This window comes from Amblyomma mixtum, chromosome 5 (genome assembly GCF_055824585.1).
Source record: "Amblyomma mixtum isolate Tamu chromosome 5, ASM5582458v1, whole genome shotgun sequence".
Classification (NCBI taxonomy): domain Eukaryota; kingdom Metazoa; phylum Arthropoda; class Arachnida; order Ixodida; family Ixodidae; genus Amblyomma; species Amblyomma mixtum.
The window spans coordinates 45,634,346-45,658,708 of NC_143016.1; the positions used below are offsets into that span (position 1 = coordinate 45,634,346).

At 44.7% G+C, this 24,363-nt stretch overlaps 1 protein-coding gene across 5 annotated transcripts in view; it reads right to left on the reverse strand.

The window, feature by feature from the left end:
• LOC149341964 (uncharacterized) overlaps nucleotides 1-24,363 on the reverse strand; it is a 262,364-nt gene that overhangs the window by 86,184 nt on the left and 151,817 nt on the right. For 4 of the 5 annotated variants that reach the window (XM_089544267.1, XM_089544265.1, XM_089544266.1 and 1 more), the window contains 6 exons: nucleotides 14,812-14,833; nucleotides 14,098-14,199; nucleotides 9,613-9,810; nucleotides 8,835-8,878; nucleotides 8,173-8,258; nucleotides 3,877-4,009 (listed from right to left, as the gene is read on the reverse strand). In XM_089544267.1, coding sequence (XP_089400393.1) covers nucleotides 3,877-4,009; nucleotides 8,173-8,258; nucleotides 8,835-8,878; nucleotides 9,613-9,810; nucleotides 14,098-14,199; nucleotides 14,812-14,833 — 585 coding nt within the window. The remainder of the gene's footprint in view (nucleotides 1-3,876; nucleotides 4,010-8,172; nucleotides 8,259-8,834; nucleotides 8,879-9,612; nucleotides 9,811-14,097; nucleotides 14,200-14,811; nucleotides 14,834-24,363) is intronic. The other variant, XM_089544268.1, reaches the window with a different exon arrangement.

The following is a 24,363-nucleotide window of genomic DNA, read 5'->3' on the forward strand; positions in this document are numbered from 1 at the left end:
GGTTGGCTGGGAGGCTAGAGCGAGGGCTGCCGCGGAGGGGGAGGAGGGGCCCAAAGGAGCAGGGGAGTGCTGCTATTTTGGAAGCACGGCTGGGTGTCAAGTGAGCACAGTGTGGCCAGACACAAACAAACAAAAGCGAAGTGGAAGGGCCCACCGCAGAGGGAAGGCCAAGGGGCGAGGAGGAGCAGCTGCCAGACCGCACAAAATGCAGCCCAATTGGGAGGCAGCCAGAAATGACTTACCACAGACTCATGCAAAGTAAAAAAAAATAAAATAGTGGTATCTGTTCTGTGTTGTTCTGACAGGTTCGTTTTTGTTTACCTCAAATGACAGAAAAATGACATGCAAGATGCATCCAGCTTTGCTTTAAGGTAAGCGGACCCGTGCAAAAGCTCAAGGATTCATTGAATGGGCAGCATGTTGTACAGCAGGCATAAACTAGCTAAATGAGCAATGCTGCATTCAGTTCAATCAAATGAGGGCTGTGCTCAGGTGAGCATAACTTTTACAAAGCCCATACAATTGGGAAAAGTACTCCGACTTGCAATGAGACTTCTAAGTACTAACACACATTCCAGTTACAGAAACATCGAGTATCACCAACAGGACTTAGCAGCTCTGTGAAACCATAACACCCTGCTTTTGTCAGTCAAGCGGCACATCAGCCAGAACTAAGACAGCAGCTTGTTTCTGGACCATCAACAACAGCAGATGTGTAAAAAATATGTACAAAATAATACGACAAAAAAATAAGAGCAGTTCACTGCACACAACTAATAAAAAGCAGGCAATAAATTAGCAAAAGTAACGAGCACTGCTGCACATGCCAAAAACTGACATTACTGCACATGTTATTGAAAAGCGCTATAGTATGAACCTTCACCTCGGGCCTTGAATGGCATAGTAACCCATAAGTGCATTGTGCCCATTTAGTAGTAAGGGAGTAATTACTCATTGGCATTCACCCGAGCGCAGCCATACGGCTACAAAGGAAAGCTATACAGCTTTCTCAGAAACTTCGTAGTTAAAGAAAAATTCGTCCTGGTCCGGGGTTCGAACCCAGGACCACCGCTACACCGGAGCAGTCTTCTCTACACCGGAGCAGCTTTCTCAGAAACTACGAAGTTTCTGAGAAAGCTGTATAGCTTTCCTTTGTAGCCGTATGGCTGCGCTCGGGTGGATGCCAATGAGTAATTACTCCCTTATTACAAATCTACTCCACCTTGGGGGATTCCCCTAAACATTTGACCAACACTGTTCCCACTTCGAGTTATTGATCAATTCGATCTCGCCCTACCATAAGCTTGCCGTCCTGGTTAGCTCAATTGGTAGAGAGACTGCTCCGGTGTAGCGGTGGTCCTGGGTTCGAACCCCGGACCAGGACGAATTTTTCTTTAACTACGAAGTTTCTGAGAAAGCTGTATAGCTTTCCTTTGTAGCCGTATGGCTGCGCTCGGGTGGATGCCAATGAGTAATTACTCCCTTATTACAAATCTACTCCACCTTGGGGGATTCCCCTAAACATTTGACCAACACTGTTCCCACTTCGAGTTATTGATCAATTCGATCTCGCCCTACCATAAGCTTGCCGTCCTGGTTAGCTCAATTGGTAGAGCGACTGCTCCGGTGTAGCGGTGGTCCTGCGTTCGAACCCCGGACCAGGACGAATTTTTCTTTAACTACGAAGTTTCTGAGAAAGCTGTATAGCTTTCCTTTGTAGCCGTATGGCTGCGCTCGGGTGGATGCCAATGAGTAATTACTCCCTTATTACAAATCTACTCCACCTTGGGGGATTCCCCTAAACATTTGACCTGCCCATTTAGTAATACACTTGAGCCATTATGACAAACGCATCAAGGTAATGTAATATGCAAAATGCATTGCAGCAGTTACTAATCCATTTGCATCCCAATAGGTATGCAGGAACAATAAACCCAGTAGCTTTCAAAATAATCCTCCTAGACAAAGCTCAAATACACCGAAGGTCTCAATGTCAATTCTAGCAAAGGCGACTTGCTTCGACGATACTGCAGCTTCAAGCTACACTGAGAAAAACACACAAGGCATCCAAAATTTACCCATGCTTGTATTTGAGCCGGATGAAACCAAATGGCTTATGCTTTGTGACTTCATGCTCACTTCTGATGTCCCTTGTTCAAAAGTCCGCTGACTGCATGCTTACAATGAAATTTCCTGCTCCTACATGTTTGAAAAATCATCCTAGGTCAGATTTGCTAGGCATTAGATTGCTGTTTGAGAAACCAAAAAAGAAAACCATTCAATATAAGTGAGGACTAAGAATACCTAAGCACACATGCCGAACTCAGAAGTTTCAATCTGCATTTTCGATGATATGAGCTGCTTTTAAGCTCTTTCCTATCAATTCCATTCTAGCAGGTAGTACAGCTGCAACGGGAAAAAGAATGGCACAAGTGAATCATGACCGGAGCGAAAAAATCGCGACACGCGGCGCTATTGTTGCTGAGTGCACCGATAGCGAGAGTGCCAGGAACATCCCATTTCCTGAAGCGGGGGTGGCCGGCAGAAAGCAGCCCACCTAGACATTCGCCCATCAGAAATGCAACATCTTAAACAAACACCTGTAGATGTCTTATCAGCCAAACCATGTGCTAAGGTGGCTAAGCACATAATCCCGTTTTATTTTTTTTTTTTTTTCACTGGCGTGGGATGCACTGTCAGACGGGGATGCACGGGGATGCATGGGGATGCACGGGGATGCACTGTCAAAAGTAATGTGTGGCAGTGGCTGCTTTCTGTCGGCCACCCCCAATTTAGAAAGTGGAATGTGCCAGGCACTCTCACTGTCTGCGCATACGGCTACAATAGTGCCGCGTCTCGCAATTTTTCCGCTCCGGTCGTGAGTCACTTGTGCTAATCTTTTTCAATTGCAGCTGTACATAGTTCACAAGGGAAGTAAATGACAATACACAAACACAGGGATCATTGCATGTGTGTTTTCTATCGTACTTGTTAGTTGCATTTTTGTTATGATCAAGTACAGTTAACGACATCCAGAAACCAGATTTTTTTTATCACTTGCACTCACCTGTAAACTCATCCGTCTCGAGATTACTTTGATCACACCACTAAAGATGAAATTTACCTATCACATGGTTTGCAAGCATGTCAAAGAAAACAGGATGAAGAAAATGCACTTCACTGCAGCATAACTGGCCGATGATTGCGATTAATGTCTCTGCTGCAGCAGCTCTGCCATGCAGTACAGTATAGTACAAAAAGGGAGGAAGCCTCAAAAACAAACACTTCTTTTCAGTCGCTGAAAACCCATTTACAGCGCTCACTCCTGAAAGAATATTAATGCATATGGAGGCTAGAGGGAGGCAACTTTTCGCCAACTTTTTAAAGTACTCAACAGGTCTGACCCTTAAGGTCTAAGCAAAGCTGCTCAACCAGCCCATAGATGGCACCTAGTCTTTTTTGTGCAGACATTAATTAAAGATAAATGGTTGTTTCAGAATCAATATTAATGGAATCCTTTTTGGGCCAAAGAACAGGTTCAAGGCTTGGCTAACTGCTGCGACTAAGAGCGCACGCACATTTGTCATTTGTTGAGCTAACTACACAGAGTGGCAGAAGACAAGAACCAATTACAGTTTAATTCAATGATTTGGCAGAATTGCTCCAGAAGTTGCTGCTAAATGAACTAAGCGACCAAACAATCTATGTCAAGACCAATGCAGCAGGCTTTTTTGCTATGTTTCTTTAAACTAGAAGCAATGCTCATGAAACTGCATGAACGCTCATGCAATGCTCATGAAACTAGCGCCAAGTACAAGCCCGACGCATGTATTTCCAAGCAGCAGGGATGAGAATCTGTTCAGGCAGGCTACTTACCCATTGCACTTCGTGGTGGTGATGGCCTGACAGTCGTAGGTGGCTTCCGTTTTAAAGGGCTCTTTTCAGCAACTTTCGCTGATCCGGCTGCTGCCTTGCTTTCAGACCGGCCACTGCCAGTGGAACCCTGAGCCTGCACACACAAGGAGTGGGCCAAGCTTTCGTCAGGGTGCAGTAGACTCCCTTCAGGACAAACATGAAGGGATGCGAAAGTTCATCTTAAACGAAGAGCCCCTAAAAAAGATGCCAGCATGCTATGTGTGACCCAAAAAATATGTGAAAACAATGAACAATACCTTTCACGGAGGATAACTGCGAACAGAGCGTTTATTGCACTATACATGAATTGAGCTGAAGAAAGCTTGAAACAAGTTCACATTACCTTACTAGCAAACTGCACTGGCATAGTTTTCTTATTTCAATCTTTTTCTCAGTATTCCACAGCGGCTGCTATTTGTACACGTTTTTCATTTCTGCTTTACATCGCAGGCATTTGTTTTACACCGCTGTACACCGCAGGCAATGTGCATGGCTCTGATACATGGCCCTCTCTGTGCCGTGATGATGCGTGCTGCTACACTGCGTCAGTTGAAAATGAGGCCCCAGAGTTTTTAAGCACCAAAGTCAGTGAGCGGATACACTATGCACATACATACACTTTAGCCTGTTGGAGGTAACATGCATCACGTTATATGTGAGCTTGATGCAGAGATCTAACCATGCTAGATTATATGCAAGTTTATATGCAAAAAGTTATATGCAAGATGTGTTTGTCCAATGCAAAAGTGACAAGAAGACTTCAATAAAACGTCCTTGGTGTTGACACGACTTCCATTTGACAAGGATAGACATTACCAGGTGCGGTTTATTGGCGATTTCATCATCCCAAGTGAACTACCTTTTCTTTATTAGTTTAGTCTACTAGTTTTAAGCTTTGTGCGAAATATTTAATTACTCTAGTTTGCTTTGGTGATCTCGTGCTGCACAAGCTTCCACTCTTTCGGGACCCAGTATGCCAACTCAGCTTGGGACCCAGTATAACTTGCTTTCTTGTCCAGATGTTTCGGCTGTGGCTGTACTGTGGGTTTTAATGGTTGTACTGCATTTCTCGAGTGTAGTGGTTTTAAAATGCTTAGAGTGTGCAGATTATACTCTTCTTAATGTGCTCTTGTAATATTTTTCAGATTGTGACACAACTGCACTTCCTACATAAAGAGATGTTTTCAATCAGTCTACGAAATTCAGTGCAATTTTCATACTTTTCCTTAAGATCAAGGTATTCGTGTAAGATGTGCTCTTGTGGGGTTTGTTTCTTATGAAAGCAAGTCAGGGATAGATCGCACAATACAAGGTAGACTGCACCACGAAAGAAGTGGTTTGGGCTTGTGCGCCGTACCTGGTAGTAATTCCAGTAACTCCAGTTAATTAATCCTCAAATCACATTAGTAATGGCCTGACTGCTTGTGCCTTATTACAGAATATTGTTCTGGACATGCACTAGGTGACTATGGGGTAGCAGAGATGCTTTCGAAGTGATCGAACGAAGAATGTATGCACATGCCAGCATAGTTCTATGTTCAAGGGGAGGCTCATTGGTTTCAACATAAAGGCTAGTTATGGGCGATTTTCTGTATGTGCCTGTGGCAAGACGCAGTCCCCAAGTTGTGCATTGGGTCTGGCTGTTTCAGGTAAGATGACCTCGCTAATGTGTATAGCGTACACCCGTGACCTAGAGCAGGATGTACTATGGAATGGTATATATGTAAAAGACAAGTTATGTCAGAGCTCTAAGGTTTGCGCGATAACACTGAGAATATTCATGGTTCAAGAGGGATTTTACGTTCAGATTTTACAGGTAGCTGGGTTCCATTCTTAGAGACTGGGATCAGTTTGTACGCCTCGCTTCAGTGAGAATAGCACGGCTGCTGTATTTGCAGCGAAAATTTGAAATAGTTTTTGTTGACACAACTAGATAAGTTATTGCAATCTATATTTACCTTTCACAACTTGATATACATACAGATGTACAGGCGCAGACAAAAGTAAACGGTTTGGTTTGGTTTGGTTTATGGGGTTTAACGTCCCAAAGCGACTAAGGCTATGAGAGACGCCGTAGTGGAGGGCTCCGGAAATTTCGACCACCTGGGGTTCTTTAACGTGCACTGACATCGTACAGTACACGGGCCTCGAATTTCTCCTCCAAAGAAATTCAACGGCCGCGGCTGGGATCGAACCCGCGTCTTTCAGGCCAGCAGCCGAGCACCATAGCCACTGAGCCACCGCGGCGGCAAAAGTAAACGGAGCACGCAACTGCCTTCAAATATTTTTCATGCAATTGACATTGAAATTTCCAGCAGTGGTACGTGCATGCTGGTAGAGGAGATTGGTGGGCTTTCTTGTAGACAAACAACGCTTCTTCATTACCAATGGAGAAAGTGTTATTGAACTTCGAACGCAATAGGGCGCTCAGTTTACTTATGGCTGCGCCTGTACATGCTATTTGTAGGACATCCACAAAGATTGAATACATGATAAACTTTGGTATTGCTGTGGCTACTGAGGAAAAACATTCTCTTGAATGAAATTTTAGTGTTGTGCCCAGCCACATTTGAAAGGTACGGTTCGACAGGAAGTTCTTGAGACAGTTGAGCAGTTTCCCGCGAATACCCAGGTTGACCAGGTTGAGTACGATACCAAATCTCCAAGCGGCAAGGCCTTTTCCAGGTCAAAGAAAAATGCCAGACAATGTTTATGTATAAATGCTTCAGGTACCGTGTTCAAGACTGACAAGGTGATCCGTTGAACATTCCTTTCTAAATCCACACAGGTGTAAGTCAACGAGTCCACATTACTGAACGATGAATGTGAATGAGTATTTTCAACACTTTCAAACAACTTTGCCAGACAACTTGAGAGTGTAGCCCGTCTAACTACAGGGGAAGGTCACTGCTTTTTCAGGCTTTGGGAAAGGGACAATAACATCATTTTCCATGCCTCTCGCATTTTACTCGTGTCCCACACTTTACTGAAGGACTTCAAAAGCTCCAGTACAGCAGGTTGAGAAACGTAGGCAAGCATAGCATAATGAATTCTGTCAGGACCGGGGTTAGTCTGTTTACCTGCGGAAATGGGTCTATTAATTTCTTCCGAGGGTGGGACATATCCATTGTGTTCGCAAGATGGCAGTTTGGTTTTCAGCAGTATTCTTGTATATTAAGAAGATGCTTGTGAAGTTTGAGGAACTAAAGATTCCGCAGAAATGTTCATCTAGTGGGTTCATTTATTCTTCCAGAGTTATTTGAAGACCAGGTGTAGACAGAAAAAGGGATTGTGTAAGCAAGACAACTCAAATTGAATTATGCACCAATTAACAAACCATAATGACTGTTTGCTAGCTTAGCAAAGACCTTTAAAACAATATAATACTGCACAAAAACAATACTGCATTGTACAACAAGAATGCATACACGCAGCAACTTATACTGTGCGCATATTGATACAAAGAAAAAAGCAAAATTTTTTCTTTTGTTCTTTGAACCTTTCTACTTTAGGTTATGGTTTACTTATTTTCAATGGCACTGTTTTATAAGCTCCAATTTTTTAAACCAATCAGCCAATGCAAGGTGCAATTAGTATAATGCCAATTAGTATAATGCAAGGTGCATAAATTTCTCAGGTGCCCAGTGCTCCTGTTCTCCACCTCGCCTTTAATAAATGAGAAACTTCCCTCACAGTTATATGGTAGAGGCATATAACAGCCTTTGTCTTCGCTCTAAAACGACCACAGTACAACACACAGCTGAGAACAGCATCATCTAGCATTATCAAAGCAAATTGATATGGCTCATTTAGTTAAATAACTTGGGAGTTTTGCACCACAACTTCTTCAGAGACAACTTTGTTTTCACCATACTCACTACCACATAAAAGTTTAAGGCACAAAGAGCAAGCTCCACAGATTGGAATATTTTTCCTAGTGCAACAGTCAGGTATTTGTACTGCATGTGCTTGTTTCTATTGAAAAAAATAATTCCGTGCAACAGGTGTTCGTCATAGAGCTTTATGCGTTAGGAGATTCTTTAGAAATTTGACTTCGTATTCTTGTACGTGCTGTGGTACAAGAATCTGCACCGGCCCGTAAAGTTTGATTATAATGCACTGGCATAAATAATCAACTAGTAAAAGGCAAGTGAGACTACTGAGCTAAGTGCTTTCTCTAAAGTTTCAGAACAATTCTGCCATCAAGTCAGGCTAATGTGGAATTCCTGAAACCTGAAAGAATGCTTCTGTTCTCACCTTAGATGGGATATTGTCATTCAAATCCAAAGGCCTCAGGCTTTGCCGCTCTCCTCGATGAGACAATTCCAGCTTTGGGTGTTCAGCTGCATCATGGCATTCAAGCAAGAGAGAAAAAAAGGGTTGCCGAGAATGTAATCCCGTCAGTCACAAATCATCCAGTAAGAGGAAATTTTTTCAAAATTTCGCAAGCTGCATGCCTAGGTTGAAAAGAACAAAATGCCACATTTCTGCACGAATCATGCAATTTGGGTTAGGTCCTCGTAGGCCCACATTGTGACAACACTGCTTACAGGGTCTCAAACTTCTTACGACTGATGTCTATAAGAAGGAGTAATTATGTGAACAAATCAGCTTATTGTAAGCCTTTTAACTGCTTGTCCGCAAATCGTGGAAACAACAGACAGCCACACCAGCATTTATGCGGAACAAGGAGGAATTCATCTTAAAAGCTGTTTTCAGCCTCAAGTGACCTCAAGTGGCTGCCTCAAGTGGACAAACCTCGTAACAAACCTCAACCTGCATCCTTCTGCAGACTGTGGCTATGCACAATTTTTCACGTTGAAGATATATACAGCAAAAAAGGCTTGCACTGCTGCTGCCAAGTGACTTGAACGAAACTGACAGCAAAGAATGCTTTCAGAGGATGTAAGCAGTCTTACCTGAGGCACCTTGAGCACTGGTAGCATGGGAGAGTGCACGAAGGCTAAGGGAAAGAGAAAAAAAGGAAAGATAAGCACAACAGAAATTCCAGAATGCAGTTATTTCATATGTGGTGGTCAAGTACACATTCAATGCATGTAAGGTCCAAGTCTTGCCAAGAAAGAATGAATACGTTATCTCAATGAAACTGGAGTAATCTTGGAAGTGCTGAAAATTGACATGCACACAGGGAGACAGACATGGACGAGCACTTCCAAAATTGTGAAAACCTTGTGAAAACTGGAGTGTCGAAGGCAAAGATGGAATGAACCAAAGTTAGTCTGAATTTACAAGACTTCACAAAGAGATGGTTCACAACTGACCAGCCTCTTCAGCACTGAAACACTGCTCTGCCAATCGCAAAGCAAGGCTTACATGTGAACAGTTTTAAATTTCATTGCCAACTGTATAAATAGCACCACCACCGAATTCGAAAGCGCTCCAACATAAGCTGACAATCCCCAAATACATCCAGAGCTTAACATCAAAGCCTCCCTAGCACAATAAACGAGATCTCTGCATACAAGTACCTATAAGTTCAGTAGCTCTCTGCTTATCCCAAGCAATCACCAGCTTGGCAATGATGGGAACAGCAGTATGCTGCAGACTGCTCATGCAACAGCAAATGAAAACTAACAAGAACCCTCTGGAACACTAGGCCAGCCTACTACCTCAGTGTTGTGCTGCATCACATGTATATAATCCTTTATGCACCTCTGTAGACAATGAAAAGCTCACCGGGAAGCCCTGGTCATTCGCACACTCGGCGCCGCATTTCTCCGCTCTGTGCCCCCACTCTTGTCGACGTGGCCTTCTGCATCACCGGGTTTTGGCACACCTTTCCCCTTAGCTGTTGTTGCAGCACTGTTCTCTTCAGAGACAGCAGCTTTTGTCATGTAATTTTTTGCCAGCTCTTCCCTTCTCTGTTTCTTATACCTGTACAAAAGAACAATCCAGCAAGCTAACATGAAATGTCACTCACTCCAACAGTATTCAGACAGATACAAACATCAGTGCATAAACACAAATTGTACCGCATAACAAGCCACAAGCTAGGGCTACCTAGTGTATGAGAAGGTATGCAAAGCTATTCATTCGATACTTAAATCTTTCCCCTGCTACGAAGCAACATAGCAAACTGATGACAGCAGGAATTTACAATGACAGCACAAATATATGATTATTTCTCCACTCTTTCTGAGAATGTGCAATTGCGAGAAAGATGCAAGATCAACTCCTTTGTCTAGAGGTACAGATGTTTTATGCGTGGAAGTGAAATTTGGCTTTGGTGCTACTAAAAGCTGCTCTTACTGTTTACATGCAAGTGTTGATACGTTCTCACTACGCCACCAACCGAAAACTTGATCCGAGCTTCTGATAAATCTCGATTTAACAACATGCTTGTAGATGAACACATACACTGATCATGTTCCCACCACAACATTTTTACACAGCACTGCCCAGCGCCCTCATGCTTGACCATGATAAAGATGGCAAGACATGATTTGCGCAACCATATCGACAGACACTATCGCATGTTCACCATTTCTGCCCAAGTTACCAACAGCAGCAAGAGTGAACAAAACAATTGCTCAATGATCCAATTATGCCATGTCTGAACTGATATATTCTTGCTGGCCAAAAGCACAGAACCGAAGGTCAGTTTCCAGAGTCATTACCAACAATAACAAAACACCGACATCGCAACACAACACAACTACATCGACGACAACAGGTTTCGCATAATTTGACCAATACTGAGCTTGCTTATGCATTCTAGCTACTTTGTGATTGTCTCTTCAGCGTACTCATTTCCTCGCCACTGCAGTATTTACACCGTGTTCGCACGGGTGGCTGGGAGCCAACAAGGGACAACACTTACCCCATGAACTTCCAGCTAAGAATAGCTGTTATATCAACAGCACCACAGGCATACTGCAAAGCATGAACTGTGAAATTGCCAGACGTACAAAGAAAACGCCACTGACAAGTCACAACCAGGAGGCCCTCCCCCATGACAGGAACCATTTATTCTGGCCAAGAAAATGCGCCTCTGCTCTGATATAACCTACATCATCACGTCACCTCTCAAAGCTGTAACATTTCCGCCACATGATGCACACTTGCCATTTCCTCTGGAAAGATACATGGCTTGTTTGAATACCACTTTGAGAGAGACCAAGTAAAACAACTACTTTTAAACACAAGGAATATGAAGTATCCTTCAAGCAATTACACAAGCACAATGTAAACAACTTCATTTTCGTGCTTTTTATGAACTGTACAAAGCTCACAAAAAAAAACAAATAGGTCCCATGAATAATCTCGTCACAACCTTGGCTTGCAAGTTTGCAAAAAAAAAAAAATACTGAAGACCAGAATACTGTTTCTACCCGGATCTATGTGGAAAATGGCCATACTGAAAGCGTGCTACTCAAAGGGTAAGGTCCCTAACCCATAGTCCAAGTTTCTGCTTGCTTATTTCCCCGCGTTTCCTCCCTTCTCTCCACTCCTCTGAAATATCTGGAACCTGGCGACGAGCATATTAAAGTCAGCTTTTGACAGCCTTTGCAAGTAAAGTTCTGTATTCGCTGCATGAACGACGAGAGTTTAGGAGAGTTTAGCAAAAAGAATTTAGGTTCTGGCGGAGGCTGCAGAATTTTCCAGGTGTTTAAATTACTTCAAAAAATGGCAATTGTTTCTTAACAATGGCATCAGTGCATTTTCTTTGTTTAGTGCCAAGTTCTTGATAAGCTGGCTTCAGTAAGAGTGGAGCCACCATGTAGCATGAGGCATGTGTAGCCTTTGCAGCTTCTAAATGTTTGCAGATCTCAAGGGAGGAGGGCAGAACTAAGGGTGCTGTTAGGGCTCACCAAATATTCTCAGCACCAAAACCTTAACTTAATTCGCGAAATACTGAGCTCGTAAAAAGCAAGTTGTTAACAGTAGTTTGCACGTTTGTATTCCAACAACCAGAATCACAGGAGTTTAATGAAGACCATGGTATCATGTGCACAGTAAAGCAATCACCAGCAGAAACTCAGACATACAGCTCAGTAAGCCAGCTATATGTGTGAGTTAAGTCATTCTTCCAACCACAAGTAATAATTTCGAACATCTGGGGATTTCCGACGTGCACAGACATCACACAGAAATGCCCTTGGCATTTCGCCTCCATCGAAGTGCGGCCGCTACAGCCGGGTTCGAACCTGGGTACTTTGGCTCAGTAGTCGAGCACCCTAACCACTGAGCCACCGCGGTGGGTACAAACTTTGCATTTTGAAAGAAAAAAAGTGCAATGAATTACTAGCGAGCCAAGCACCACGCCATACTAGAGAGATGTGCAAGTACTAAAAGCTGATCAAAGCAAAGACTGACGAAGCCTTGTAGCTGTAAAGCTGCTGTGGAAGCAAAAAAGATTTCAGCTTGTGCCAATAGCGGAGCAATGAAGTGAACCATTTAGGAGTGGCACTGGAGCCCATGATTACGGGTTTTAAGCAAACTGCTAAGGTCCAACAAGACGAAGTGGCAACAGCCATCAATCAATATGATGAAGAGCCCAGAAATGTCTGCAGCCATAATTGTTTAACCCAGACACTAAGCTTGCACCACTTCTAAAAACAAGAGGAAAGTTCCAACCTTTGCGACATATGTCAGCAATTTATAAACAGCTGCAGACATTTTTGTTTGTTGCCTTTTTGCACTTATCTGATAATTATGCCCATTTGAGTAAAAAACTATGTTACTTAACTCAGTCACCAATCATTCTGGCCTATAAATGACAACTGCCCAGGCAGATTATGCAAAAATATATACCACCTAGTGAAAATTGGGCAATAACATAAGAGTAGTGCAAAACCAGGACGACGGACACAAGGGGAGAAAACACACACCAACAACACAGGCGCTAACTTCCGACTGACGAAGAAAACCAAACCCAACCAAGTGAACGGAACCTGAGCAAAAGTAGCGCATGCGCTGAACTAAGATAAAAAAATCGGAAAAAAGGTGCGAAAAATGCGATAAAAAATGTGAGATCACGGATGTTTTGAACCCAAGAAGGCCTGCTCTCATTTAGACAAGGAAATGGACGAAGTACTAACGCAGTTATCTTGTAAGGCAGCAATCTGTGCAGCTTCCACAATTCCGCGAGTTAGCTTATCTCTACTCTTAGCAACGACTGAGCATTTGTCCAAAAAAGGCACGCCCTTGCAATCTTTGCAGTGCAAAGCTAGATTGCTGCAGGTATAAGTCTTCATGTTATTATTGTGCTCTCGAAGCCTATCGTTCAGGCACCTACCGGATTGCCCAATATACTGCTTGCCACAGGAGAGCGGAATGTTGTACACAATGCCCTCAGTACATTTAACAAATCGTTTCCTGTGGCAGAAGGTACACTGCTGCTTTTGGGAGCTATGTGCGGAGGGCACGGACCTTTTGCATAACACACTGAGCTTTTGTGGAGCTGAAAACACCACGCGAACGTTTGCCTTTTTCCCTATTTTCTTGAGATTGTGCGCGAGACAATGGACGTAAGGAATGACAGCCACCTTGCCTCTCGTTTCTTCTGTAGTGTTAGGTTCTTTCCGGAGCTTCTTTTTCAGCAGGTTTTCGGCGACTGAACCCACGAAATCTTTAGGGTACCCTGCTTCGAGGAACCTCGCGAGTTGTTCATGAAAGCTAGATGCGAATTGATGGGGGCATGGCTTTTCAAAGGCGTTTTCCATGCAGAGGTTAATAATGCCTCGTTTCACGAGTTTAGAATGAACTGATGTGTAAGGTAGAAGCGGTTTGTTGGCGCGAGGTGAATAGCACCAGCAAACGTGGTTGTCCATGAATTTAAGCCGAATATCTAGAAACCTTATCTCTGAGTCAGTAGGCATTTCGCTAGTCAATAGTAGCGGGTGCTCAGGTTCCGTTCACTTGGTTGGGTTTGGTTTTCTTCGTCAGTCGGAAGTTAGCGCCTGTGTTGTTGGTGTGTGTTCTCTCCCCTTGTGTCCATCGTCCTGGTTTTGCGCTACTCTTATGTTATGGATCAATACCGACTTGCCCAAATTTCCACCCTGGTGAAAATTGGGCAAATTCTTTTTTCCAAACAATTGTTTCTATTGATGGAATGTTGTTTTTGAGAGCAGTCAGCACAGCAAAGCGTGTTGCTGCAGCATGGCAGAAGTGGCAGAGCAATTTGCACTGCTTTATGCAAGGATGGCCCCACAAACGTACCTTTCTATTCTCTCTGTACGGCTCTCACCGTCTCCCTTGGAACCTCCACCATCCATTGCCCCAGTTGCAAAGCTGGACAGGCCACAGGCCTTTGCCGACATCCTGTGCAAAGCAAATGCCAACGCATAAGCAGCATGCAATCTCAGACCACCTGTGCTAATGACCACATCTCTGTCTGCATGGCAAACATTTGTGCTGCTGCTGCCAGTTAAGGCACCCCAGAAGAAGGCATATAAGGTGGGAGTGGTCTACAAGCATAAGCAAGCATCCATACTGACGAAGCGGGATGCAACAGCCAGTATATGTATAAGACAGTTGAAGTGCACTGCAAAAGCAAACTGGTAGACCGACCAGGGACTATTATAACTGCCAATTAACAGCCTCAGAAGATGCTGAAGAAGACAGCAGTGGCCTGTGCCTACAAGCAAGCCTGCATACTTGCGAAGCAGGATGAGACAGATACACAAGCAACAGCAAGCATGAAACAGACTGCAAAAGCAAACCAGCAAATTTACTCCATACAATATTAAAGCCAACTGAGCAGCCCAAGAGTGTGCTACAGAAAGCAGGAGTGGCCTGCAGTCACAAGCAAGCCTCCCTACTGATTGAGCAAGATGCAGTAGCCAGATATACAAGGAATAGCAGGCTGTAACATAAATAGGTAGCAAAAGCATATTGCAGATTTCACCCGAGAATAAACAAAGAATGGCTTACCTCGTGTCTATGTCATCTGGAGCTGAAAAAAAAAAAGACAAAAGGTGGATTCAGCACAACTGTCAAGGAAATGATCAAAGGGAATAGAAGGTACAAAATAAGGCAGATGTCATATGCCGCCAGACGCCTCGCCCGGCGGGAAACAAGCGACAGTCAAGTGAGCGAATAGCGGTAAGAGCACTCGCAGCCAGTACATCGCGCCATATGTGTAGTGTACACAAGCGGAAAGGGCGCCCAGACGAGTTTCTTGCAAGCAGTATATATTACGCATGATCTTACTTGTGCGCGAGCGTCAGAAGGTTGCGCCCTTGTTTACGAAAACAGATCGCCTTTGCAGCTTACACATTTCCGCAAGACCAAAGTCTCAGGCGCGGCTGCGTCAAGGTTTATAAAGCCGACTCAGGTTCCACGTGATGACAACCGCAGTGACAGCACTAGCGCAAGGGATTCTATTCGAATCGTACGGGGTTAGCGCGCGAAAATGACCGCCAACCACAAGAACGGAAACTTGCCAACACCCTGTTCAATAAAACTTCGACACTTTCTGGGCCGGTTTGTAATGCGCAATGAATCGGTATACGAAGTTGAAAAACGCTTCAAAAACTCGCCTCCATAATCGAGGTCAGTGTAGCGCTATGCAAACTCGTCGAGCGATCCCAGCTCCTCGGAAGTACACGAACAATCATCCAGTACACCAAGGTGTGCCGAGGTGGACATTTTTCGCGACGTGCTGATGGGCGACGAACGATTTTTCTCGGAAGTCTGGTCATTTCAAACCCCACCGCAAGCATTCAAAACTTATCAAGAAGCTGCGACGTCGCGAAGCTGTCGATAGCAATTTTTTCCAAGCAAAAGTTATTTTTTTAGCTCTACAATAAGCTCTCATCGTGAGGAATGACGAGCCATTCATCTAGGAGAACTATAAAACATACACGAATTACTTTCAGAAAAAGCTTACGGAGAAGTGCCGTTACAACTCGCGGAAGCGATGCAACTGTCGGAAGCAGCACACTTCCTAGTATCCTGTCAAACGACCGCCGATCACGCCCATAGTTATACTAGTCCCCCAAAAAGCTAAACCGATGCAGTGACTCACCTTATGTGAACCTGCATTTACTCCACACTGTAATCACGTAATCCTGTTATCACGGAGTCTTCGCGCTGCAACACATGAACTCCGTTGACGCGAGGTGGGGGGGAAAAATTCCCCACATGCGCTCGACGACGCGTGGCGGCGAGAAAGCGAAACTTGTAGAACTTGTCTGCCAGTTTCCGCAAGTTTATTTAAAACAAATACATGCATTTAAATTTAAACTTACTTGTAGCTATAGTTAGTTACCTAAATGGCTTCAGTAATGCTATAATTTAGCTGTTAATACTGCTTAAAAACGCGGCACTTTCGGTTTCGTTTGCCGCTTTGCGCCGGCTCGATAGTGCTGCTCCGGAGCGCGCAATGGTTTAAAAGATTTCATTAGGCCCCTTTTCGCTGAAGCATGAATGAACAAATTAAATGCAACGAACGAACTCTCAAATTAAAGAACATAACATAGTCGCAATGAGGGCGTCGCTTTCTTTTATCCGAACTTAGCCAGCTTTCGTCGCGCCTGTCTCGAACCGCAAGCATGACCTCATTCCCCTTTGACATGCGTCAAGGCAGTCTGCAGCCATCCGCCTTCCCCGTGGTTTGTTCGTGGCTGCAGGGCGACAGCCTACGTCGCTCCAGAAACCTGCGCGTAGCGTAGTCGTGAAGGAAGGTGGGTTCATTACTTGGACAGCTCGTTGCCTTGATCTAGACTCGCAACTACGCCCGATCGGACCAAAGCGGCGCTGCTTCAACTTTGATTGCCATCATAAACCGCTTTCTTCCGCGAGTTTCGCAATGTGTGCTGCATCATAAATCGTTCGGCTGCCTTTCGTTTCATCAGTTTACGTTTCTTTCTTTTTTATAAGACATGCGATGCGATGAGATAATTTGGCTGCATTTCTCGGGCTATGTTGTGTTGTGACGTTGAAAATTTCTTTTCCTTATAAATCTTCCGCTTATAAAATATTCCACTTATAAGCATTGATTGGACGCGGAAACTGCGCTCACGCCTCCCAGTTCGCGTGAAGACAAGAACAAGCAGAAAGTACAGTCCGAAAGAAATATGTCCACTGACAGAGAAAGGGGCCCTAGCGCAAATATAGGTTTTTACACCCATGAGCACACCAGTAGTTTATGCATTCGCAAAAACGGCCTGTGTCTCGTCCAGGAAGGACGAGGAAAAGAAAAAAAACATGTAACAAAATGCGAATGATAAAAGAAACAGAAAAAGTACAACCCATGCCACGATGCACCGACACCAGTCATTGAACACAATGCGTGGTAGTCACGGCCGAAAAAAGGAAGCTGTTGTCCAGCTTGCGGGGCTGAGGTAGAGATGGACGTTCACTGCAAAAGCGGCAGCTCGGGGTATCCCTAGCGTGTGATTATATATGCGCGCAAGCTGTATTTTACTTTTTTTCCCCTGATGTCTGAAGCTTCGCACCACTAACCCACATTTCCGTATTCTAAAACATACCACTACTGATGCTTTCGGTATCCATTATGGCAGTTTTGTGAAGAAGTTAGCGCAAAAAACAGGCGAGGGACAGAAGGACACATAAGACATTCCTTTCTTCTGTCCCTCATCCGTTTTTTGCGCTAACTTCTTCACAAAAATGCATCACCAACTAGCCCGGCAGTTTGTTCTAGACTATTATAGCACAATGCGATACTACAAAGGACCCTCGTCGTAAAAGCTCATTTCTGTTTGTCGTCACCAATGTTTGTGGTCACCAGATTGGAAGAACACACCAGGAAACATACCGGGAACTTTCAGTTAACTAGTCGGCTTTGTAACTTTGGTAATCTAGCAATAAGAGGAATTCCACATACACTCTAGTCAACGCAGTTGGGAAATGCGGTTCATATTGGATACCACAGAGTGTGCAAAGCTGGGAACGCATTCACTGGTTCTAAATGATATGGTACGGGGGATGGGGGGAGAGGGGTTAACGTCCCCAATTTGCACCTATGAGAAACGCTGTAACCGAGGGTTCCGGATTAATTTCGATCCACGGAGGATCTAACATACCGACATCACACAGCATGTGGGCGTTTTTTCTTTCGCATTTTGCCTTCAGGGTATTTTAGACAAATGGCCTGAAGAGAAATGTCAGTGAGAAACAAATGGCTGCTATAAGGGTCATTTGTGTCTACAGTTCATTCTTACCACCGAGCTTGCACACATTTCGCATGCAGTGGTGTATCCGCGCCACCTTGACAGTGTGGGAGGTAAATGTCAGCTATAGTAAACTAAACCATGTGCCACGCCCTTCTGTGTATTTTTGCGCGTATGCTCTCCTTTTCAAAGGAATGCAATCTAAAAGCATAACAAAATTTTCTAGGGTTACCAGCCAGACACCAGTTGCATGAAAGACATTTCATGCAAGACGAAACGAGGCATCCATTGGAGAGAACGCTTAGAAATTTAGCCTTTGAACAAGACGCTGAGTAAATCCAAGTTTCCGAATGGCAAATATTAATTTTTTTGTACAGTTAACGTTTTGTATAGTTAACGCAACATATCGGCACTCTCAACCTGTGGGTTTGGGGGTTTTAACGTCCCGAAGCGACTCATGCTAGGGGGGACGCCGTAGTAGTGGGGGATACGATTGCTTTACCTTGGGGTCTTTAACGTGTGCTGACATTGCACAGAGCACGGCCGTTTTTGTATTTAACCACCACTGAAATACGGCCACCGCGGTCGGGTTCGAACCCACGGCCTTGGGATCAGCGACCGAACACCTAAATGCACTGAGCCACCGCGGCGGGTCACTCGCAAGCTGTGTTTAAACGCCACCGTGTACTCTGGAAAGTGCCGGTCGCCATTTTTGAACTTCTAGCTCACGTCGCCTTGCGAGCTGTGTCAGAATTTACGTGGTAACAACAGCCATTGTGATGCAGCTTCCAACTCGAACCGAACTGCTCCTCGTGAACTTTGCACACACTGGTGAGGACGTGCCGTGAAAATCGGCTGCAGGTTACGTACCATGTGTGTAGCGGTGCATCTGCGAGCTGACAGCAGGAGCTAGGCGTCTTGAACCGATGTCGCCGCTGGTGAGCGCCGAAGTAAACCGCGACTGCGCAACGCAACCCTTTTTTATGTGTCGTGCATGCGGGCTCAACCTTCTTTTCCTGGCAGACACGTGTGCACCGATTATCTCAGCGATGACGCGATATATATATATTGCGCATTGGCAACAGAGCAGTTTCACCGATCGCGCGACGCTCAATACAAATGCATTTTTTTGTTGTTGTTATAACAGTAGCGATGTCCGGTTTCAAAATCGAGTCATTTTCAGAAACCACTTTTTGTGCGAAGTTAGCAGATGTAGGGATTTCCGATGAGCTATGAATGCCGACAGCCTCTGCAGCTTTTGAATGCATCGAAACTGTTTACTCAAATGCCACAAGTGATGCGATGGCCAGTAATTTTTGAAATAATCAGCGTGTCGAGCTTTGGGCGCAATATTTTTTGAACAGTGACACACAACATCGCCAGCACGCTCCTGAAATACGGCACTGCTGAAGCTTGCATTTCAACAGCCCACCATGCCACGGCCAGCTCAGAAGTGTGAATCGTGTGAATCGGCCTTTATCGGAAGGTTCTTCCACATTCGCCTTGAGAAATTTAACCAAGAAGATGATACATGTGTAGTGTGTGGTAAATCTGTAGAAACAATCGAACGCCTTATACTAGGGTATTGTGGTATGGTATCAATCCGGCTGTAGATGCAAGCACAGTCACACTCCTGGATGTCCAAGGGTCATGTGAATGAATCTGCGGTGGAAGTTAGTTATATTGGTGGCTCAAAAGCAGAGAGGTTTAATAAGGTTAGAAGTGTAGGATTAAAAATGTATTTAAAGGAAACGGCGAATTTCTAGGCCGATTTATAACACCGTTAAAATATAAAGAAAAAAAGCCGAACACGGTGGCAACTACCTCCATCCTGTTTTAAAGGGGCGCTCCTCTCTTCCATCCATCTGTCGGTCAAAGGCGCCACGCAGCAGAAGAGGCAGTGGTGGTGGTGGTGGAAAACGTTTATTTGCTCTATTTTACAGTGGTTTTTGAGGCTTCCGATGGAGTCTTCCATCTTCTCTTCAGGGTCGGTTCCCCTAGTCCAGGGCTCCGCTGAGGGTAGCTGCCCTGCGTGCACGTCTTATAGTCCTTGTTGGACTTTCAGGATGTCGCTGGATAGCATCCTCTCCCACTGTTCCGCACTCGGGTTTTCTATTATGGCTAGCTCGTCTATTTTCTGGCAAGCCCATGTGGTATGGTATAGGGTTGGTTTGTCTCCCCACCACGGGCACTCGCTCTCGTACTGCGTGGGGTATATTTTGCTTAGCATGTTTAGGCACAGGAATGTTCCCGTTTGTAACTGTCGCGATGCTAAGGCGTCTTCTCTATTTAGTTGTTTGTGTGTGGGCGGGTATTTTCATCTGATCCCTCTGTAGTAGTTTAGCATCTCTGTATAGCGTTGGGCTACCGGCTCGGGTTCCTCAGCGGGGTCGGGTTTGTTGGATGCTCGGTTTGTTGCGTACCCTCGAGCTATCCTATCCGCCTCCTGATTTCCCGTAATGTCTGTACGTTCCGGCACCCAAATTGTCGTGTGTTTGGCCTGGTTGTTTTCGGTTTTGCCACTTGAGGGGAGGATGCGGAGCGCGCTGTGGCTGATTGTGCCGTTCAGGTAGTTGCGGCATGCAGCTTGTGAGTCGGTGAGTATGGTTAAGGACCTGTTGGATCGGTAGCCCTCCGCTGCCGCTAGAGCCATGGCTGCCTCTTCGGCCTCGACTACGGTACAGTTCCGGATTGATGCGCTGGTGATTTCTTTTAGGTCCGAGTTGATCACCGTTGCCACTTTGCTTTTCTTGTGGTTTCTGTCCTCAGTGTATGTAGCGGCGTCTACGTACACTGTGTCGTTTCTAGTTGCCAGTGTTCTTTGTACATACTCTGCTCTTGCTTGTCTTCGAACCATGTGCAGGTTCGGGTCCATATTCCTGGGTATCGGTGATACTTTGATGGTGTTTCTGTATTCATCCGGTATTGTCTCTGTGCTTTGTGCCTCCTTTATCGTAGCTTCACCACCGTATTTGCTCAGAAGTCTTCTGCCCGTAGCCGATAGTTTCAGTCTTTGAATTTGCTCTATTATTTACGCTTCTTGGAGTTCTTCGAGACTGTTGTGTATCCCCAGAGCCAGTAGTAGAGCCAGTAGTATCCCCAGAGCCAGTAGAGCCAGTGTATCCCCAAAGCCAGAGCCAGAGCCAGTAGAGCCAGAGCCAGTCGCGCTAAAAGCAGTGACACGGATGAAGTGGAACAGCGGTGTGGGAAGCTAGTTCTCGTGACACTGAGCATAAGCGACAGGCAAGGGCGCGGAAACGTCAACAAGCCGAGGGTGGTGGTGGAACCATCGCAATGCATCACCATTCACAAAACAAGACACAGCACAAAGAAAATGGAAAAGCACAAAACGCAAACAGCTAGTGTTTGTCCTTTGCATCACGACGGTTGCAATCACCCCTTGAGTTTTTTCTTTATTATTAACAAAAAACACGCGCATTGTGTCAGCCAGCCATCGGTGTGGCTCACACACAATTAGATGCGGTTAGTTCATCTGTATAATCCTATATGGCACATTTTAGTTTAGTTTTGTTGCTTTGTAGGTGGCACATTTTCGGCACATGAGTCCGGTTTTTGCTATTTATGAGCCGTCACGCTCCATTTAGTTTTAGACCCGAGTCTGCGTTGTACCGAGTACTTGGTCTTCTTTCGTGCCTATGCGCAGTTTTCTTAAATGAAATTAAGTTACTCACCCAAGCTCCCCGCCACTTGCCTATCTCTGTGCAAAACTGTGGCAGTCTGCAAGGAAGTTTGCCCGTGACAGTTCCGGAGCGTCCTGCGTGACTGGGGGGTCCTCGTGCACGGAAACCACGCGAAAGGATGGAGGAAGGGCAGCTCTTCGTTTCCGCTTGTTTTATTGCTTACGCTCATTGTGCAATTTATTAATGCAGATGCCGAAATGCGGAGCTAGCAGCGATAACACTCGCGTCGCCTGTATGCAAGCCTTTCCATTAAAACCTATTCTGTCTTCGTCGAAGCCACATGTAAGCTCTGTGGCCGCAACATTTGGTCACGGCGCTGTTTGGCCCAGTTGCTCTAAATTGCGCCAGTAACGTTTCGCCTCCATTATCTTGCCATGTTTATTTTGTTTTCTGAGCCAACAACACACTGCAGTATAGAGAGAGTAACCATTTAAGGCGTTTCGCATTAAATTGCGCAGAAAGCGAGTTCGAACCATTTTTGTGAGAGTATGCTACACAATATACTTCTTTTTCTTCCTCCCACATTTCTCCCTTCTCATCTCATGGCTGCCGTGTCCGCAATTCAATAAAGAGTTTCAAGTAGCTCATGTCCCGTCGTTCCTTCTTCTGTGTGCCGTTTTCTTTTTTTTTTTTTTGCGCTTCATCTTCTTAAGTGTACTACACCTAGCATTGATTTCTTCGTTTTACGTGAATTGAGCATGCACGTCGCAAATGAGATGCTGTTTACGCCATACAGCGAATGTAGTAAGTAATATTTCTGAAAACAACTTGGTAGCATGTCGTCGGCCATTTTCATGCAGATACATTTTGCCACGACTAATTGCCTGAAGCACCCCATTGGAAGTAGTACGTAACGGATGGGGTAGCAAAGTGAAAAATAACGTTTATAGATTATGGGCGGCTACACTTTTGCGGTATGCCGAATGACAGGAGATGGCTGCTATGTGGTGAGGAAGGTCGTTTCTGTTGCTTGCTTTCCACGGAAAGAATGACGTTGAAAAGTTGGCGGCATGGAAGAGTGGTCGTCAAACTTTGGAGGAAGGGGGGGGTCCGGTGCGGCAAGAAACGCGGGAAGCAGCTGCGCAGGTCTATTGTTCCTGACAAACTCTCGAATAGAGCAACTTTTGATAAAGACAGAGGCTAGAAATGCGACGGTGAAATGAAAGGTATTGTGGACCAGATTGAGATCTTCAGGATTAAAGTCTAACGTTGATTGAGGGACAAAAATGTATGCATCTAGTGGCCCTGCTCTGGGACCCCTCTCGAGCATTAGTAGGTGCAATTATGCGGATGCTACATTACGTATGAGTATGTTAGTTTCGAGAGATTACCGTAAGACGGTAATCTTACATGGTGACGAGCATTACGGAAGCAGCGCCTCAAAAAACTTGTCTTATTAGCAGATGAGATGATGTTCGTCACATGCACATGTCAGGTTAATACGGAAGAAATATATTTATAAGATGACACAAGATCTATTGGGACACAAGCCATTTTATATGAAAAAATGAGAGGGTTACGGCGGAACTGAAGCGACATAGTTTTATATCTAGTAAGGTTGAGAATCATAAAACATCGATTGTCAAATTGTAACGATTCTTCATCGGAAGAATTAGTCACAGGTTGGTAGATAACGCAGTTGCTTGCAAAAAAAAACGAATATGATATGAAACCTGTGGGCGTAAATCGTTGACTTAAATTAAGAATAAGGGCCCATGAACGAACACTTGAGGAACACCTAATGTGACTGGTAGTGAGTTTGAGGTGTCATTGTTAGCTGAAATGATTTGTATATAATGGCTTGATCCATGCAAGTACATTTTGGTGCAAAGTTAAGCTAGAAAGCTTCAGGAAGAAATGATTTTGGGGAAACCTTATCGAATACTTTCGCGAAGTCAAGTAAGATGGCGTAAGTGAACTGACGCCATATTTGCAAGCTAATTTGCATGCATGCGAGGTGCAAATCATGACAAATGCCATCTCAGTCGGATACAGCTCAAGAAGGAAGCGGCAGATGCCCCTCAAAGAAGGCCCTCAAGCAGCAATGGCCTCTACCGATTTTCATGACCCCACGGGTAATCCGATTAAGCCAGGTTGAATCCCCTTTCAGGTGCCACACACACGCTAGCAGGTCCGAGGATTACACATGACGTCATGAGAATCGGTCGACGCCATTGGCTGGAAGGTCTCCTTTGAGGGGCATCTGCCGCTTCCTTCTTGAGTTGTACCCGACTGTAGTGTTTTTATAGAAGAATTAACGATACATGGCATTAGAATTATGATGCTTCGTTTTCAGTGGTTAATACGGACGCGAAGGCTGAATTAAATATGTTGCCAAATTGAATATCAGTTACTGGTTCGTTGTTAACATTTTTTAACGAAATAGTGCGTGTGGATTGTGTTATCACCCTCCAAAATTTAGTCGGGTTTGCAGTTAACGTCTTTGATAGTTAGGTCTGGAAAAAAAGGGTATTTCGCATTTTTATTAGCAGATGCGGGTGTTCAGTTTCATGGTACTTTCCCCCGAAATTATGGTCAGATCTGTGTCTCGAAGTCCGAAAAAGAAGTTTTTTTTTTTCTTGTTATCAAGCCTTTCAAGGTTCTTGTATCATAACTGCAGCGAAGAAACACGTTCACATAGAGCAGAA